We start from the raw sequence: 18,737 nt of genomic DNA, 5'->3' as shown, positions 1-18,737 counted from the left end.
GTGTAATGTACGAGGGATTTGTGTTTGGGTGTAATGTACGAGGGATTTGTGTTTGGGTGTAATGTACGAGGGATTTGTGTGTGGGTGTAATGTACGAGGGATTTGTGTGTGGGTGTAATGTACGAGGGTTGGTGTGTGGGTGTAATGTACGAGGGTTGGTGTGTGGGTGTAATGTACGAGGGTTGGTGTGTGGGTGTAATGTAAGGGTGTAATGTACGAGGGTTGGTGTGGGGGTGTAATGTACGAGGGATTTGTGTTTGGGTGTAATGTACGAGGGATTTGTGTGTGGGTGTAATGTACGAGGGATTTGTGTGTGGGTGTAATGTATGAGGGTTGGTGTGTGGGTGTAATGTACGAGGGTTGGTGTGTGGGTGTAATGTACGAGGGTTGGTGTGTGGGTGTAGTGTACGAGGGTTGGTTTGTGGGTGTAATGTACGAGGGTTGGTGTGTTGGTGTGGGGGTGTAATGTACGAGGGATTTGTGTTTGGGTGTAATGTTCGAGGGATTTGTGTGTGGGTGTAATGTACGAGGGATTTGTGTGTGGGTGTAATGTACGAGGGATTTGTGTGTGGGTGTAATGTACGAGGGATTTGTGTGTGGGTGTAATGTACGAGGGATTTGTGTGTGGGTGTAATGTACGAGGGATTTGTGTGTGGGTGTAGTGTACGAGGGTTGGTGTGTGGGTGTAGTGTGGTGTTCAAGTGTTGGTGTGTGGGTGTGGTGGACGAGGGATTTGTGTGTGGGTGTAGTGTACGAGGGCTGGTGTGTGGGTGTAGTGTGGTGTTCAAGTGTTGGTGTGTGGGGGTGGTGGACGAGGGTTGGTGTGTGGGGGTGGTGGACGAGGGTTGGTGTGTGGGGGTGGTGGACGAGGGTTGGTGTGTGGGGGTGGTGGACGAGGGTTGGTGTGTGGGGGTGGTGGACGAGGGTTGGTGTGTGGGGGTGGTGGACGAGGGTTGGTGTGTGGGGTGGTGGACGAGGGTTGGTGTGTTTGGGGGTGGTGGACGAGGGTTGGTGTGTTTGGGGGTGGTGGACGAGGGTTGGTGTGTTTGGGGGTGGTGGACGAGGGTTGGTGTGTTTGGGGGTGGTGGACGAGGGTTGGTGTGTTTGGGGGTGGTGGACGAGGGTTGGTGTGTTTGGGGGTGGTGGACGAGGGTTGGTGTGTTTGGGGGTGGTGGACGAGGGTTGGTGTGTTTGGGGGTGGTGGACGAGGGGTGGTGTGTTTGGGGGTGGTGGTCGAGGGTTGGTGTGGTTAGGGGTGGTGGACGAGGGTTGGTGTGTTTGGTGGTGGTGGACGAGGGTTGGTGTGTTTGGGGGTGGTGGACGAGGGTTGGTGGGTTTGGGGGTGGTGGACGAGGGTTGGTGTGGTTGGGGGTGGTGGACGAGGGTTGGTGTGTCTGGGGGTGGTGGACGAGGGTTGGTGTGTTTGGGGGGGGTGGACGGGGGTGGGTGTGTTTGGGGGTGGCGGCCGGGGGCTGGTGTGTTTGGGGGTGGTGGACGAGGGTTGGTGTGTTTGGGGGTGGTGGACGAGGGTTGGTGTGTTTGGGGGTGGTGGACGGGGGTTGGTGTGTTTGGGGGTGGTGGTCGAGGGTTGGTGTGCTTGGGGGTGGTGGACGAGGGTTGGTGTGTTTAGGGGTGGTGTGCGCGGGTTGGTGTGTCTGGGGGTGGTGGCCGAGGGTTGGTGTGTGTGGGGGTGGTGGTCGAGGGTTGGTGTGTTTGGGGGTGGTGGACGAGGGTTGGTGTGTTTGGGGGTGGTGGAGGAGGGTTGGTGTGTTTGGGGGTGGTGGCCGAGGGTTGGTGTGTTTGGGGGTGGTGGACGAGGGTTGGTGTGTTTGGGGGTGGTGGCCGAGGGTTGGTGTGTTTGGGGGTGGTGGACGAGGGTTGGTGTGTTTGGGGGTGGTGGACGAGGGTTGGTGTGTTTGGGGGTGGTGGATGAGGGTTGGTGTGTTTGGGGGTGTGGTGTACGAGGGATGGTGTGTTTGTGGGTGTGGTGTACGGGGTTTGGTGTGTTTGGGGGTGGTGGCCGAGGCATGGTGTGTTTGTGGGTGTGGTGTACGAGGGATGGTGTGTTTGTGGGTGTGGTGTACGAGGGATGGTGTGTGTGTGGGTGTGGTGTACGAGGGATTGTGTGTGTGTGTGTGGGTGTGGTGTACGAGGGATTGTGTGTCGGTGTGGTGTACGAGGGATTGTTTGTGTGTGGGTTTGGTGTACGAGGGATTGTTTGTGTGTGGGTTTGGTGTACGAGGGATTGTTTGTGTGTGGGTTTGGTGTACGAGGGTTTGTGTCAATCAGATCCACACTGATTAAAATTGAATGTCATGCGAATTGACATTTTGCTTCCAATGGGGTTTTGTGCTTTTGTACAAGCGATTAAATTGATTGCAAACCTGATGTTTGTTGTTGTTGTTTTTTTTTGTACCTCTGCTCACGAAGTTGCCGGTGGCGTTATGTTTTTGAGTTGTCCGCCTGTCCTCGCTGTACATACGTCCGTCCATGCTAATTTTTTTCTGTAAACGCTTATCTGATTGACACAATTTTCACCATCGGTGCGATAACCCATGCAGAATGGTATTATAATAATTATGATGTCATAAGTCGGTTACGTGGTGTGGCTGCCATGTTGGAAAAAAAGGAAAAACTTGGCCTCTGCTTCTATGAAACCATTTCATGGAAAATATGAAACTTGGCACATGTCAAGCATTCCCCATGGGGAAAAAAGTGTTTTTTTTTTAATGATGTCATAGGTGGCTTCGGTATGACGTCATAATTGCACACGTCAAATGCTTTATCTGATCAGCGTAAAAAAAAATTGAGGGTCATCCAGGGCTATATTGTAGGGGGGGGGGGTTGATGACATCGATTATGTGGTTCGGCAGTCATGTTGTTTTCACCATACAAACCTTCAAAAATCTTCTTTTCTGAAATGGCTGAACAGATGAAGGTGAAACTTTACAAGTACGATCGCCTATCCATGAGGAACAAAAAGCTATCCAGCCATGATGTCATAGGTCACATGGTTTGATTGCGATATTGGATTTACCCTCAAATCTATAAAAATAATAATCTTCTCCAGAACTCCAGGGAGACTTCACCCCCGTTCCCCAAGCCTTGCAGATACCAGAGTGTTTATGAATAATTAATAGGTTATATGGTCTGCAGCCATATTGGATTGAATGAAAATCTTTTTTAAAATTCTTTCTCTTGAACTGCTTCATCAATCGACGTGAAATGTCACAGTTATGATGTTGTAGTGATGGGGAATATATTGTCACGGGTCTGGCGATTAGTTTAATCCCCCAACCAAATTATGGTGGACGGGTGGTTAACACCGCCCAGGCCCGGATCGCCGAGAGTTTTTCCTTAGGAGGTGGACACCTGATCCTCAGAGATTAGAGCGTGCATGGGAGGGGCAGGGCGGCACTGGTGGAGTGATTGATGCACAGCACAAGGGGTTTATACTCGAACCGCATGACAAATATACGGACACAGCAACTTAAAATAAATGGGGATTTAATGAAAATATAAATATTTACAAGGGTAATTCAAAATGTAATAATAACATGGAGTACATTGAGATCCACGTCGAGGTGCCTCGACACACACAATTAAATACAGACAAGGGGGAAACGAAATAAAACAAAAGCAAATCCTCCCTTTATTCTGGCAATTAGCTTGGTTCAGAGATGGTCTTATGGAACTTTGGAATCGAGGCGTTTCGTCCTGCATTGGGAGATGCACCTAAAATGGTGCCGAGCCGCTCTCTCACAGCGGGAAATGTATGTGAGGCGGAATTCAACACCAAGGCTCAGAGACCGCCGTGCAGCTTCCTCTTTGATTGCGCTTGCCAATATGCTCTCTGTAGAATGGTGCTGCTTCCTTCGGTGACATACATGAGGCTTTGAGGTCTGTCTCTCACAACCAGCCAAGAGTCAATGGCCAACATCTTGCTCTACGTGAGCCAATTCACTGCACAACATGAGTATCACGCAACTATTTTGTTGTGCCGAGAGGAAAGGAAAGCAAGATCCTCTGTCCCAGCCACATTCCTCTCACAACTACTATTCTGAACCTCACCCTTCTTCCACCTCTGTTGCTGGCACGGAACCTGGGAAGGTGGGTCTTCTGCCTGCTCAGCATGTTTTGATTGCTTGTTGTTATGGTTGTGGTTATAAAAATGCAACTCCTTCATGGCTGGCTTGTAAATACAAAAATGTCAGAATCGGTCACAGGGGCCCATCACATACTGGGGAAAATTATCCTTGATCCTGATCTAATTAACACTGCACCACCTCCCGTGTGTTGACCAGTAACACTTAAGCTCACAGTTTCCCTACTTAATTTACATTGATATGTCTCCTACACATCCACGGACCAAGCAACTCTATACAATCCTAATTTTCTGATGAAATTCCTCAATTTACCCCTACAACTGTAACAATATGTTTTCAATTTTAACCTGATCGTACTCGTGGTCCTGCAGCCAGAATTATTTAATATTGTTACGGTTGTGGAAATTTGCAATACACCAGAAAGGTCCTCAGGTGAGATATATCTATAAGTTCATGTGTAGTTAGCCCACACCCGTTGTTTTGAGGGAATATGTGTGATTCATTCGGGCTGCGACGCTCTAGTTAGCCGTTTTTCTTTATCTATCGTTATTTTGAGCCACCATTGCCACAAACCTCCACGCAAACAACAACCGCCACCAACTACTCCACAACTCTCACCACGCTCACACCACCCCCACAACACTCACCACCATCTTCGTCAATACACCCGCTTACGAACGCCATCCTCCGCGGACCATGCTAAGACGGTTTCCACACCACGGAAACCGTCCGAAAAGGATTGGCAGAACAAAAGCACTTTTGAAGCCTGTGGGGTTTTTTCCCACCATTTTTCCCCACGCTTGGTGTGAAGGGGAGGGTGGGGCAGCTTGCTCCCGATTGGTGTATGCGCGGTGTGACGCGATCAGGGAGGAGGAACGCCCCCTGTTGAGACCTTTCTCGAAACGCCTCGAAGAGGGGTGGAGTGAAGAACGGGGCGGAGCGACAGGGCGGAGCCCCACGCTACAAAGGGGGCGAACGAGGAGAGTTCAGAGCGCGCTTGATCCCTTTGTACATGACGGTTTGGTGAGAGAGAGAGAGGAAGCTCCTGCTCGAGAGTCCGCTGGTGGGACGGAGCGTGCTTGATCCCTTTGTTGATGACTGTGTGGTGAGAGAGAGAGGAAGCTCCTGCTTGAGAGTTCCTGGTCGGAGGGTCAGTCGGAGTTGATGCGGTCCCGAGACCCCGCTGGTGGGACGGAGCATCTGCCATTCCCCTCTCTCGACCCAAGTATCGACAGTTTCTTCCCCCTCCCTCCCCCCCCCGTCCGCACCGAGATAGCGCCGGAAAACCCCGTTCGTTCCCAAAAACCCCGTCTGTGGCGTCGAGCGGCCAACAAGTGCCGGCGCGAAGCACGAGCTCACCGACCACGCCGGAGGAGCTGCAAGCTGAGAGTGCGGGAGAAGGACTCGGTGTGCAAAAAGGGAAGTCACCACTTTTGTTTCTTTGGGTTTTGTGTAAATGTGTGTGTGGCGCCAGTTCGTCAAGTTTAGAACTGCATAAGTGCCTGTGTAATTATTATATTCGGTTGCAACTTTTCTTGCTTTTGTTCTTGCCTCTGTATACGTGCATGATTAATTGTTGCTGACTGCAAATACGTGCTTCCGTGTGTCGCGCATTAAAAGTGCTTGTCCAATTGTTCCCCCGTTTCGCTTCGTCCTTTCCTTTGTTGAATCTCCATCTTGCATCACATCACGTAAGGGATTGATAGTGGGTTTAAAACACCCGGTAACTAATCTGAACCGTCAAGGTCGCCGATAACTCTGCTCGGATATCCCTGTAGCACGGAACGAGCCGCTTAAGCGGTTTGTGTCCGGAGTCGACCTGTGGTGTGGTACAACCCCTCGGTAGGTTACCCGTGCGAGCACTTAGGTATATCGACTTTCGGCGATTCACCCTATTTCGTGCGGGTAGAATGTGGACTGGGTTGTGGTGAGGTTAAACCCCCACCCGTGACTAGCTCCTTGGTGATAGTTCCAAGAGGGTCACGACTGAATTGTCCGTTCCGGTGGGCGACGTGGTCGCCATTCGAGTCAAGCGGCCGGTCGCATGCCGGACGGGCCAGAATTGGTAAAAATATTTTGAATCTGGGTTCAGGGATTTTGCTCAAACTTGGTGCAGGAATGTATAATGTAATCACGTGGGTGGAGGCATATCTGGTGACGTCGAAGAATGCCCTTCTAGTTTTCTCATTTGAACCACTTTCCTTCAATTCGTTAGATGTGCTGTTTATGGGTGGTCATTAATCTGATGTTTTTTTGGTGTCCATGTGTGGGTTTTTTTTTTTGGGGGGGGGGGAGGATGTGGGTGCTTTTTATTTATTTATTTCTTTGTTTTGGGGGTCCATGTGGGTGTTTTGATGCTGTACAGTTTGGGTGGTCCAGCCATGTTTAAGTGCTGAACAGATGTATAGATTTTATTTTGCCAGCGGAACTTTTAATATAAAACTCTGAGTTTGTTTCGACTGTTCCTGATAACTTGTACAGCACATTGTACATGTTCAGGTCAGAGTTACACGGATCGCGTATTAGCTCAGACAATAGTCTTAATCGGTGGCTCCAGCCATTAAATTGGTTTGTCCATCTTAACTGAAAACGCAATCGTTTCAGAAGCAATTTTTATTGTGTGAGAGGAACAAAGGATGAACACATTTTATCATAATCACAGACGGTAACAGTGTTGCTGAATCATTGCTGTTCTTTTCCATTGTAATGTTGCCACACCAAACATGCCGTACCAGCACATGACTCCATGGTACAGGAGTGTCTGTTATCATGTTGTTATTACTAGCTGTGCCTATTATAGTCACCACTTCGGTGATTGGGTTAATCAAAACACAGCATTCTGTACTTCAACAACATATTGCACGTCTATCTCTGAATTTCGATGAGGATGTAAAGAGATGCATGAAAAATTCATTTTTTATAACTGTTGATGTTGATGCTGTGGTCATTGTTTGTGTGCTCATTCCATGTCTGTTGTGCTTTATTATTGCATGCACGTCGTGCAAAATGGAGTGAAGCAATTGGTTCACCTTGTTACTTGCAAAATCGAAGATTTTTTATGTATATTGGTCAGTCGATTGTGTTATTCTGTCTGTTTGTCGCCTTCAGGTCACAATTCTAAACCGATCGTCATGAAATTTTCCCAAGTTGTAGAGGTAGTCTCAACTGAGAAGCCTACAGATCTTGAGGTCCAATTTCTGAAATCGTCATTTTCATCCGATTGACTTGAAATGTGAACAAGATTTGCATCTTGCATCGCTGAATTTGGAAACCAACTATTTTGAAGTCAAAGGTCAACTCAAGGTTAAACTTCTACATTCATCAAATTTCATCTGAAAAATCATCAATTTTCATCCGATTAAGCTGCAATTACAACGTGCATCGTTGAATTTGTAAACCAACTATTTTTGAGGTCAAAGGTCAACCCAAGATCAAACTTCTACAGTCATCAAATGATGAAAAATCATCAATTTTCATCCAATTAAGCTGCAATTACATCGTGCATCGCTGAATTGGGAAACCAACTATTTTTAAGGTCAAAGGTCAACCCAAGATGAAACTTCAATAGTCATCAAATTTCATCTGAAAAATCAATTTTCATCCGATTAAGCCACAATTACAAAGTGCATTGCTGAATTGGGAAACCAACTATTTTTGAGGTCAAAGGTCAACCCAAGATCAAACTTCTACAGTCATCAAATGATGAAAAATCATCAATTTTCATCCGATTAAGCCGCAATTACAATGTGCATCGCTGAATTTGGAAAGCAACTATTTTTGAGGTCAAAGGTCAACCCAAGATCTAACTTTTACAATCAAATTTCAGCTGAAAAATCATCAATTTTCATCCGATTAAGCCGCAATTACATCGTGCATCACTGAATTGGGAAACCAACTATTTTTGAGGTCAAAAGGTCAACCCAAGATCAAACTTCAACAGTCATCAAATTTCATATGAAAAATTAATTTTCATCTGATTAAGCCACAATTACATTGTGCATCGCTGAATTTGTAAAGCAACTATTTTTCAGGTCAAAAAGTCAACTTGAGGTCAAACTTCTAAAATCATCAATTTCAATCTGAAAAATAATCAGTTTTCATCCGAATGACCTGAACTCTGTTCTTGATGAAATGGACCTTTTGATGTTTCCATGGCAACCTTTCGAGAGGGGTGGATTTTGCAAGTATCGTGCTCTGTACGACGGCTCTTTTTTGTTTGTTTGTCAGGAGGATGTTATATATCAAAAGATTGTTGATGGATTTGGACGAAATTTGTTTCTACAGGTTGGGTGTGTGATGAGGACAAAAATGATTCGATTTTGGTGAACGTCCAAATCTGATAATTTTTTAATTGATCCTTCACCATTGAGATGTAGGATGAAAAACGATATACCGTGCAGCACGATATCTTAAAAAGTTGTGGACAAGTTATGACAAAACTTTGGTGGATGAGTGGGTGGGTGGCAAAAACAAGCCAAATTGATTTTGTTTGAGGTCTTGATTCAGATCCGGCCTATCGGTGGGATACAAAATGTAAACTGTTCAGCCTGACTGAGGTATGTGCTCTACCAAGTGCTGTTCTCGTTTCGCTTGAACGTTATATGTTGAATACTGTAGAACATGAATCAGAATCCGAACCTGCAGCTTAGCAGTACTTTGGCTCTGAATTTGGTAAATTGTACGGAATCTTGTCCCAATCACGCCTGTGACAGTCAGGTCAATGTTTCAGTCTGTCTGTTGAGCAGTGAAACAAAATTGACAAGAATGGCACTCGGTGGAGTGCATGTCTCCACTAGGCTGAACAGTTTACGTTTCTTCCTGGATAAGGTGGATCCTGAAATAAACTCTCAGGAAAGAAAAACTGGGAATTTGTAGGGAGGGGGAAGTGGTTTAATGAGGGTAGAAAAGATCATGGTTTTGGAAGGGGGGTGATCTGAGATATCACTGAACAGCATGAAGACTTGGAGGTAAGAATGGGATTGAAGAGAATGTGAAAGTTTGTTTCACAGGTGGGGGGAAAAAAGGAACAAATTGGTGGAGGAGAGCAAAGATTCTGGATTTTGGGAATTTCACCAAAAGGGGATCATGGTGGACCACGTGCACACTGCAGAAATATGGGAGGGGGTGCATGGAGAGGGCAGAGTGTGCAACACTAGGAAGAAGTTGGAAGAAGACAGAGACCACCGATCTGTTTGCAATGGCAAGGTGATGGACCCGTCGACTCGGCTTCATCGTGGGAGATTCAAATGATCTTGAAGGTCTTGGTTTTCATGGTGTCAAGCTGAGCAAGGTGTGATGTTGGGGCATCAGCGGAGAGGGGACAGCAGCACTCCAAGCTGTGTATGAAGGCTGTTTTGCTGGATCAGAATTCAGGTGTGCAAGGAAGGACTTTGCATGATGGAGGATATCCAGTTTGGAGGCTAATTTACAAGTGTGGTTTGCACAAGAAGGATAATGTCTAACGGTGAGTCCCAAGAGTTTGAATGACTGAACTTCTTTGAGGGAATTGTGAATAAAGTAGAAGTGAGGGTTTACTTACTGTCTGGTCCTTTTGGTGAGAGAGTGAGTGAATGAGTGTGTGGGAGTTGTCCAGATTGAATGACATATTCCAAGTATTTGACTATCTTAAGGTTTTGTCAAAGTCTGAAGAGAGGTAAGTGACTGCAGCCTGTTTGCAGGATGAGTGATGTCATGGCAGAAGGTGGAGCCATTAGCAAAGAGATAAAGAAGATTTTCTAGAGTCAGAGATCGTTGATGAATATTAGGAATACAATTGGGTCGAGAATACTGCTTTGCGGCACTCGAGCCTTGACAGGGAGGAGATGAATGGATTCTGTTGAGAGTGGAGTAAGGCAGTCAGCCAAGAGTGGAGTTGGCCTTGGATGCCGTAGGAAGAGAGTTTGGCGAGTGAGGCAGGATGTCGAACTGCATCAAAAGCATGAGATATGTCCAGAGAGATGACGCAGATTTCATGTTCGACATTGAGGGCTTGCATCCATTGTTAGGGGAGTTGAAGGAGCATGTCCATTGTAGATTGACCAGGACTCAATCCAAATTGATCATCTGTGATCAGGTCATTGGAGAAAAGGAATGATTTCAAGTCAACTGATGATGGATTACATGAACTTGCTGATGATTGGAAGTAAGCGGTTCTGTGTTTGGGTCACTTCTGGTTCTGGGTTTGGAGCGTCGGCAGGTCTCCTTCAGGGCTCTCTGCTAACGATCTCAAAGTTAAGTTTCCGGTCATTATCTGTCCTGTTTTGACTGTTTATTTTCTCACCTTCATGTTACTGTGTGTTCCTGGTTCGGTTTTGTTTTAAAAATTGTGTTATTTTACGAGATTTCGTCGACCTTGTCTTATCGGGTGCTTGAGGCCTATCCTTTGTTCCCCTTGGTGTACGATTGTGTTTATTTGTTTTTTCTTCCCATTACCTTCAATTTCTAACTTCCCCACTCTCCTAATGTCCTTCATCCCTCCCAACTAATCACTCTATTTCTTGTCTTAAAAAACAAACAAACAAAACAAGCATGAATGAGCCAAGATCCTCATCCTCTAATGATGAGGTCATTGTGATGTATCAGGTTTGTGATAAATTATCTGTGATAATGGCCGGTTTGATTCCCGCAAACAAAATTCAAACAGCTTTCCGAGTTTCGGAGATAATTTTTTAGGCGATTTTTCATTAGCAGGGATATTTTGATGTCATAACTTTTTTGTAGGAGGAATTTTCAAAATTGGAGATGGTTACTGTCTGTGCAGGGTATTTTTACATATATATGACAAGTTTTAGGAAGTTTTGATGAAAACTGTAGGCTGTGAAACAAATGAAACAAAAAATATCAAAATAGGAATGTCATAAAAATTGATATGATGTCATAGTGATGTATCATGTGTGGTAATTCATCTCTGCTAATGCCCTGTTCGATTCCTGCAAACAGAATTCAAAAAGCTTGTCTCGTTTTGGAGATAATTTTTTAAGGCGATTTCCATTAACAGTGGAGATATTTTGACGTCAACTTTTTTTCTCGGAGGAATTTTCGAAATCGGAGATTGTTACTGTCTGTGCAGGGTATTTTTACCTATATACGCCAAGTTTCAATGAAAACTGTTGGGTGTGAAACAAAAAAGTCCACAAGAACAACAACATGAGTAAGACAGGATCCTCCTTGGGGATCTAAAAACCTACCTTTCTCCTTGCACACTCATGTCTTGATTCATCTTCTTCCTGTGGCACACCATCTTTGTTCGACTGAACTGAACCTTTCGCCATTACCTTGATTTCTTCTGATCTACAACCTTCCATTACTGAATCTTACCTGTTCTTCAAAAATACATCAAAAACTAATAATCTTGTTTTACCTGTAATCATAACCATGTGATCTGTTTACACCTCCTGCATTTATCGATCCAAATTCAACATTCATGTCACAATTTTTTTGACACTTCCATGATTTAATTTGTTGAAAACTCTCAAATAATAATAAAAACGATCTCTTATAATGCTTCATCTTCCTCTTTGATACATGTGGTACTCTTTACTGTATCCTAATGCACAATTCTTCTACTATTTAAACAGACTGGTCTCAATTTGATGTCTTTCATACCTTGCCTAAAAAATCCAACTGTTATAACGTTTCTTCTCCATTCTCTGAATTTGCCATTATTGCATCCATCAAGAAATTTGTTTAATTGCATCTCTGACCTAAAATTAAAAAAACCCCAGTTTGCTATCAATGTTTGCTTTCCATCAACCATTCTTTTTTTCCAATTTCAGTGTCAACTCCCCCTCACTCTCAAAGCAACCATCACACTCTTCTCCATCCAAGCATCCCTCACATCTCTCAAACTCCCCATCACTCATCCTTCTCAAAGTTGCCCCCCCTCCCATCAACAAAGCTGCCTCTTACTGCCCTCTCACCTCACTTCACTCCACTTCCTCAAATCCTCAACTGCCTTCTTCCCCCTCTCTTGTCCCTCCTCTCCCCCAGCACACAGCCTTTTCTCCTCATCTGGCCCCCTCCCCAAGCTATTCTGCAATCCCCCACTCTTTCAAGAACCCTTCTTACCTCTCCCTGTTATCCCTTGTCCTACCCTCCCCCCTTCATCCCCTGCACCCAAAGCCTCCTTCCTCTTCATTAACAGTGTGAACTCAAATATCTGGAGCCTTTGAGATCTTTCCATCCAGGTTGCCACTGACTAACATGACATAATCTGCCAAATTGAAACTTTCCTCCCCAAGATGTGTCTGACTCCCAAGTATCTCTGGTTACTCCCTCCTCCAGTCTGACAGACTTGAGCCTTGTCCTGGTGAAGGAGTTGCTGTCTTCATCAAAGAATCTATTCTCACTCTTCATGCACTGCTCTCAGAGGAGGAGGAGGACCCCTCCTGCTGTTTTTTGTTGCATTCTTGCTCTTCAATGAGACTGGATGTTTACAAAAAGGCATTATTTCAACTTCACAAGTCTTGGCACTCATTTAAATGGTCAAAAGGAACAGACCTGCCCACCTTGGATGCAGAGATCAACATTTGAGCAGATTTCATGTGCTTGAGGAACATGTCAAGTTTATTTAAAATATTGTATATGGATGTGCCAGTGTTGCTGCCTCTGCAGAAACCATACTGGTAACTTTATTTCTTTGTTCAATCACATTGGCTAAAAGTGATGAATTGACAGTAGGATTATAAAGTGTACACAGTGCTAAGAAAAATACTGCTCTCAGCTAAAACCTCTGATTCCATATAAAAATACAGCCACTGCCCAAAGCAAGTGGCAGCATGAAAAATCTGAGAACATGATTTACTCCAGATTATTTCAGCTTCACAAAAACAGTACCATCAGTGTCTGGCTCAAGGACCAAAAAAAAAAGGAAAAAAAAAGTATGTGGAAGCTAACCACTTGACTTGTTCAGGCTGCTAATTGAGTTTGAGTTCAAACAAAGCAAACCTATCAGCATTGTGGAGGTTTCATGAGCAGGTTCCTCCAGGGATCCTAAAACCAAAGGCACCATTGTACACTTTTTCCAGCATAGACCACAAATGGAACATTGTGAATGATTAAATATACATAAACTGCCATGGCAGACAAGGTAAGGGACTCATGTACAAATCCAAGACAGGCAGCTGTTTTTTGTTCCAGCAATCTGTCCACAGAGCTGCCATTGCAAACTTTGCTGAAAACTTCCAGTGTCAGAATACAGTTGGTGATGGAGGATTCCATCTAGCTGCTAACCCATCCCTGTGAAATGTGCTGTGCTCTTTGCAAAGGGAGAGTGATGGCCGAATGTGTCTATCACCAGGACGAGGCTCTCGGTGCAGCAGAAATCCTTGACGTGATGTGATTTTGTGAGCAAAAGTAAAATGTCTTACTGCCATTAGTTTCCAACACCAAAGTCTGGTTACTCGTTAAAAAGCAGTCGAGCTTGACGGGTGCCAAAAGCAAAGGACACGACCCAAAGTCAAAACCCTGTACAACGGCAATGGTGAGCACAGCCAGACGTCGAACTTGCACTCTGTTGCGTTGAAGTGAGCAGTATGAAGAGTGCAAACTTTGCCTGTTACTGTGCTCACTCAATGCAAATCATTCAACAAGTCACAACAAGAACACCACCACATTGTGAAAACAAACTGAAGCTCACCACAGCTCTGCTGGTATCTCCAGGAGAGTCAGTTTAGAGGAAGCTGTAAAAAGAAGCAAGAGATTTGGGAAAAGTGAAAAAAATACAAATTATAGAGCCTGATGAGGAGAGGTTCTGACAGTTTGTGTGATAGTCTTAAATGGAGGAGGAAACCCAGTGAAAATGAAAGACGAAGATTGGATACAATGATCGGGGAAGTCTCCGGCGTTTTCTGGCTATTATACCCGACGCTACAACATGGAAATGTATTCTGGTTTGGAAAGAAAGATCGGAGTTGAAAGTGATGAAAATAAACAGAGATGGTGCAAAGCTGGTGACGAGCGGTACTTGGCATTCCATGATGTCGATGTGTCAGTAGAGCCGAGCTCCACGGATGGGTTGATGTCGGCACGGCACCAGCAAAACAGTGAGCACATGTCAAACGGGCATTACAGGTCCAAATTCACAGCAGTTGTAAGAAAGTCCTGTGATTCCTCTGTTGTGATCAAGGATGAAAAAAAAAAAAAAAAAACCATGAAATTAATATTTTAAAAAAAGAATTTAAAAAACAGGAGAAAACAAAACAGCATGTAATTTCAAAGAGGGAGGTAACCTCTCCAGGAGGCCAAACATGGGGTAGCCCCTCCAAAATTTATCAAAAATGGCCAGAGCCAATAAAGTCAAATTCTTGATGAAATGAATACAAAGGCAGGTGCTGTGTGGTTCAAGTCTCATCATGTCACAATGGGAAGTTCAGTCAGTGGTAAGAAAACAGGCTGAAGATGGACAAAAAGGAAAGAAGGGAAAACCACAAGAGCTGAAGTAACCTCGTGGAAGGGATGATCGTCCTCCATGTGACATTATTCAGGAATGTCGAAACTATTCAAATTCAAACCCGACATCATGACTGTTTTGTCCTGGAATACAACCTCATCCTGAATGGCTCAGCACTGGTTGGGAGGAGGAATAAAGTAACAAGTGAAATTCAAGAGAGTTAATGAATGCAAGGGAAAAGCCTTGTTGAGAGGAATGGTCCATTAAAGGGTGATAACCGTCCCGTCTTCTTCCATGCTGTGTCGCTGGTGTCCGCCGTACGTCGTGGCGTTAGCGGTGGCCTCGGCTCTCTGCTGCTCAGATTCTGATCTTGTTGAGCCATTTAGGGCTTGCTCAGAACTCCAGAGGCCTTGATCGCTGGCAGAATGAAGCCAGGCCTCTCCGTTAGGTCTTGCCCTCTCAGAATCCTCAGCGGTGATGCGTTCGGCAAGACTCCCTGCTCCACCCTCGATTATAACATCATCATCACTTTCTGCTTCACTGTCTCCATCTGTAAAGTTTCCAATGACGTATGAACCAGGTTCTGGGGGGCCTGGAAGGAGGAGACCGTTCGTAGACTGAGTCGTCATCGTTGTCGTAGTCGTGACAGCGGCTGCAGCAGTCGTGAGTGTGCCACTGCCACCTCCCACCCGCTGATTCACTGGTCGCACGGTAATGATGAGATTCCTACTGTTGGCGACCATCATGTCCGTGACCTGATCCAGGGTCTTTCCGGCAACCTCAATCCCGTTCACCTCCAAGACCTCATCGTTGACGGCAATCAGTCCCGTACTTTCAGCTAAGCCACCAGGCACGAGCCGAGATATGAAAACGGCAGGAGCCTTTTCAATTCCACGCGGTGTCACACGTAGGCTCGTGCCATCACGGATGTAAAAACCCAGCGGACGATCCGACCCCTGCTTGTAAAGCTTGACTCGGCGGACTGTTTCTGGCAGGATGTCCACATCAATGATGGAGGAAACAGGACGAAAGTCTTGAGGTAGGGAGATGTCTCGGGTGGGACGAGGCCGCTCATGGGTCTTCAGAAGACCAGGAAAGCCTGTGAGGCCCTTGCGTTTCCGCAGAGTGCTGTTGGTGCCAAAGGCGTTGTAATCAGCATCCTCTAGAATGGGTCAGGTACATTCGGAGAAAGAGAGAGAGAGGGGGTGGGCAGAAGAAGAAAACAAGATAAATGAATGATCAGGCATTATTATCACAGACCATCACTTGTCTGTTCTGTGGCACAGTGAGCGATATAACTCATTTTTTAAATTAATACAAACTTGATGACTACTGAAGGCATTGAGGTAGGGACTGAATACACTGAAAACAACAAATGACATTTCTTATGGACATTTTGGATCTTTAGAAATTTTATATAAGTTCAGACACCAAGGGCAAGTATGGTGCTGAAAATACATAATTACACTTAACCTTTCATTACGAGTTATTAATGTAAAACATCAGATGATAGGCCTTATAATCTCATACGTGTAAATTTCAATCACGACGATGTGAAAGTAATCAAGTGGTTCGTTTCCCTCCGCTGTCATTTTAAAATGAACACTGTGTACAAAGAGATCTGCAGTGACAGAAGAAGAAGACGACGAAGAGCAAAATGAACAAAACCACTCAGACAATTTTGTGACCCAGAGATAACTGCACAAGTAAAGTTTATTAATAACTACTTTACTTGATGACGTTCCCTAACCAAGGTAATTAATTTCCACCTCGTGTCAGGCGAAGAGATGCAATAGCGGAGACAGGTGGAGAGAGTTACAAGTTGTTGTCGTCCAATGGGGAGAAAGAGAAGGAGGAGAGAGGGAGAGAGTCTTCACACTTGTACAACCCAACACATTATCAATGTCACTGTTCACATTAAATAACAGATTTATCAGTCAATAGAAAGATGAACTGGATTTGAGAAAGCCCCAAACCAATGTCTGAATTCACGTTTTCCTCCAAAGGTTGTGTACCCAACCCGTCTCTCTCTTTCCCTACCTTACTCCCCCCCACCTCCCACTGCCTCCTATAGGGTTTCACCTTATTCTGAACATGGTTCCCCATCCCAAGTTCAGATAAACAGCAGATACATCCCCCATTGCATATCTGGAAAGGATCAGATGCTGGTCCAACACATGGAACGTGTCATTCAATCCAAGTAAATTTCACATTCTCACCTTGCTTCTACATTAGGATCGTTCAGTAACCCAAGCGCAACCTATCTACTCCTTGATCACACTAGATAAGGTTCAGTATCCTCAAACTTCTGGACTTCATAATCAGCTACAGCCCATCCTGGGCAGACCATGATTTATCAAAGCTGGCCTCAAAAGCTAACCACAGACTGGGTAGCCACAGTCTTGCCAAGTCAATCCTCACCAAATCAAGTTCTCATTGCCCACAAGACCTTTATCTTCAGCTCAACAGAATGCTACTCCACTCCACCCTATGGCTGGTATCCCTGTTTCAACCTCTCTGTCTTGGATGAGGTGGAAGCAAGCCAAAGCTTTTGATCTCCACAAAGTTGCAGAGAGAGGTGCAGGGCCTGTGTGTGTGTGTGTGTGTCTGTCATATACACACACGCACAGCAATCCCCTGATACCCATTGGACATAGTCCACACCAAAGCCTCACCTACAACACAGGCCTCAGCCTAGTAACTCTGTCAAACAAAGATTACATGGTCAACATCAGTTCAACGTCAAACGGAGCCGCCGATCTGGATTTTGGGCTTATGTGCCCTCATCAGGACAGCATACCAATAAATATCTAACCAATGATGACCACATTCGTCGTTTATATGTCAGACGCACCTCCTGACTGTTATGGTGAGCATCGCTGTGGATTATGTCTCATACGGTAAAACCTCATCATCCACACAGTGAGACATAATTCGCGGCGATAATCACCATAACAGTCAGGAGGTGCATCCGAGATGTATGTATGTATGTATGTATGTATGTAAAATCTTATCTTTCTCCCAACTGCCAATTCATCCTTCTGCCCCTCCCTAATCCCCTTAGGATATAAGCATTCTCCTGGTGAGCCACTTGTTACCTTTACAAATTTCACACTTACTTTTCACCTCCGCTCCATTCTCTCTTCTCACATCTGTGAAATTGACTTCTGGAGTCAATGCAATCCCACGATCCTTTCCTTGGCTTCAAACAGCAGTTTTCCACCATCCCATGCAGTTTTCCAACCCAACCCTTGATCCGTTTTGTCCACATCAACCTTCCCCACACAAATCGCTCTTACACGTTAATACGTCGTTATCACGGTCACTATCTCTCTCCTCTCCCCCCCCTTCCTTCCTGTTTGTTCATACACCTGCCTGTTCTTGTCTATTTCCCCAGTGTGCTACCCTTGTAACCTTTGCTACCTTGCTTTTCGACAAGCCTAGATTTTGGATGCAGAAATGGACGGATGTGAAGTGAACATAGCGTCACAGCATCATGAGGGAAGCGTTCAGACAAAGCAACAAACCAAGCCAGCCCGAGTACACGCAACATCCACTTCTTCCAAGTACACAGGCCATTCATTATTTCATTGTTCCATTCGTGCAGCCACTCACTGCTAATATAGATTAGTCAGTCGGACTGGTTTTTCAAGAATGGGTGTGCCCACTGCTCAAAGGGTACTGCGCATCATGCGACAGCTTGGAGCTTCACTTGAGAAACATGGTCGCAGCTCCAGAACACCGTATGACCAACTTGTCAGATAAGAATGAATATTTTGATTTCTTGCACTTTTTAGGGAGTATTGGGATGACATGTTAACACATGTTAGACGAACGGTCGTTGTGATTCGCTCATTGTAACACAGAAAAGCTCCCTTTTCAGCGAGCTGCGAGTCCGAACAACAGCAGCTGAATACTAATTAACGGTGACTACAACAGCCCGGGCTTGAAAGCAAAGGCACAACCATGGCAATTTGAGGACGTGGGCCACTGAACATACCAGCGCTTTCCTTAAGAAAGCATGGACATTCGACAAAGGATACTTCAGGCACCAAGTAAGACTACTAACAAAGTGGAAGACAAAAATAATATCATGCAGGCTCGTCAAACAGCTCAAAAGGTAACACAAGACGAGTCTTTAGTATGACAATTATGTTTTATAATGAAAAGAGGAAAGGAGATGGCAAAGCCTCTGGTCAAATAGTTCCAGTACAGAGATAACACTGGCATGTGCAACACTC

At 45.2% G+C, this 18,737-nt stretch overlaps 1 protein-coding gene across 1 annotated transcript in view; it reads right to left on the bottom strand.

The window, feature by feature from the left end:
- Positions 1 to 12,639: 12,639 nt before the first annotated feature.
- LOC147023965 (partitioning defective 6 homolog beta-like) overlaps positions 12,640 to 18,737 on the bottom strand; it is a 52,106-nt gene continuing 46,008 nt past the window's right edge. Inside the window, exon 3 of the mRNA XM_085890045.1 lies at positions 12,640 to 15,658. Coding sequence (XP_085746171.1) covers positions 14,760 to 15,658 — 899 coding nt within the window. The 3' untranslated portion in view covers positions 12,640 to 14,759. The remainder of the gene's footprint in view (positions 15,659 to 18,737) is intronic.

Source organism: Eptatretus burgeri, chromosome 7 (assembly GCF_056783735.1).
Source record: "Eptatretus burgeri isolate ZD-2024b chromosome 7, Ebu_testis_v1, whole genome shotgun sequence".
Lineage (NCBI taxonomy): Eukaryota > Metazoa > Chordata > Myxini > Myxiniformes > Myxinidae > Eptatretus > Eptatretus burgeri.
The sequence above is the reverse complement of the archived record's forward strand: the minus strand, read 5'-3'. Positions and strand labels throughout refer to the sequence as shown.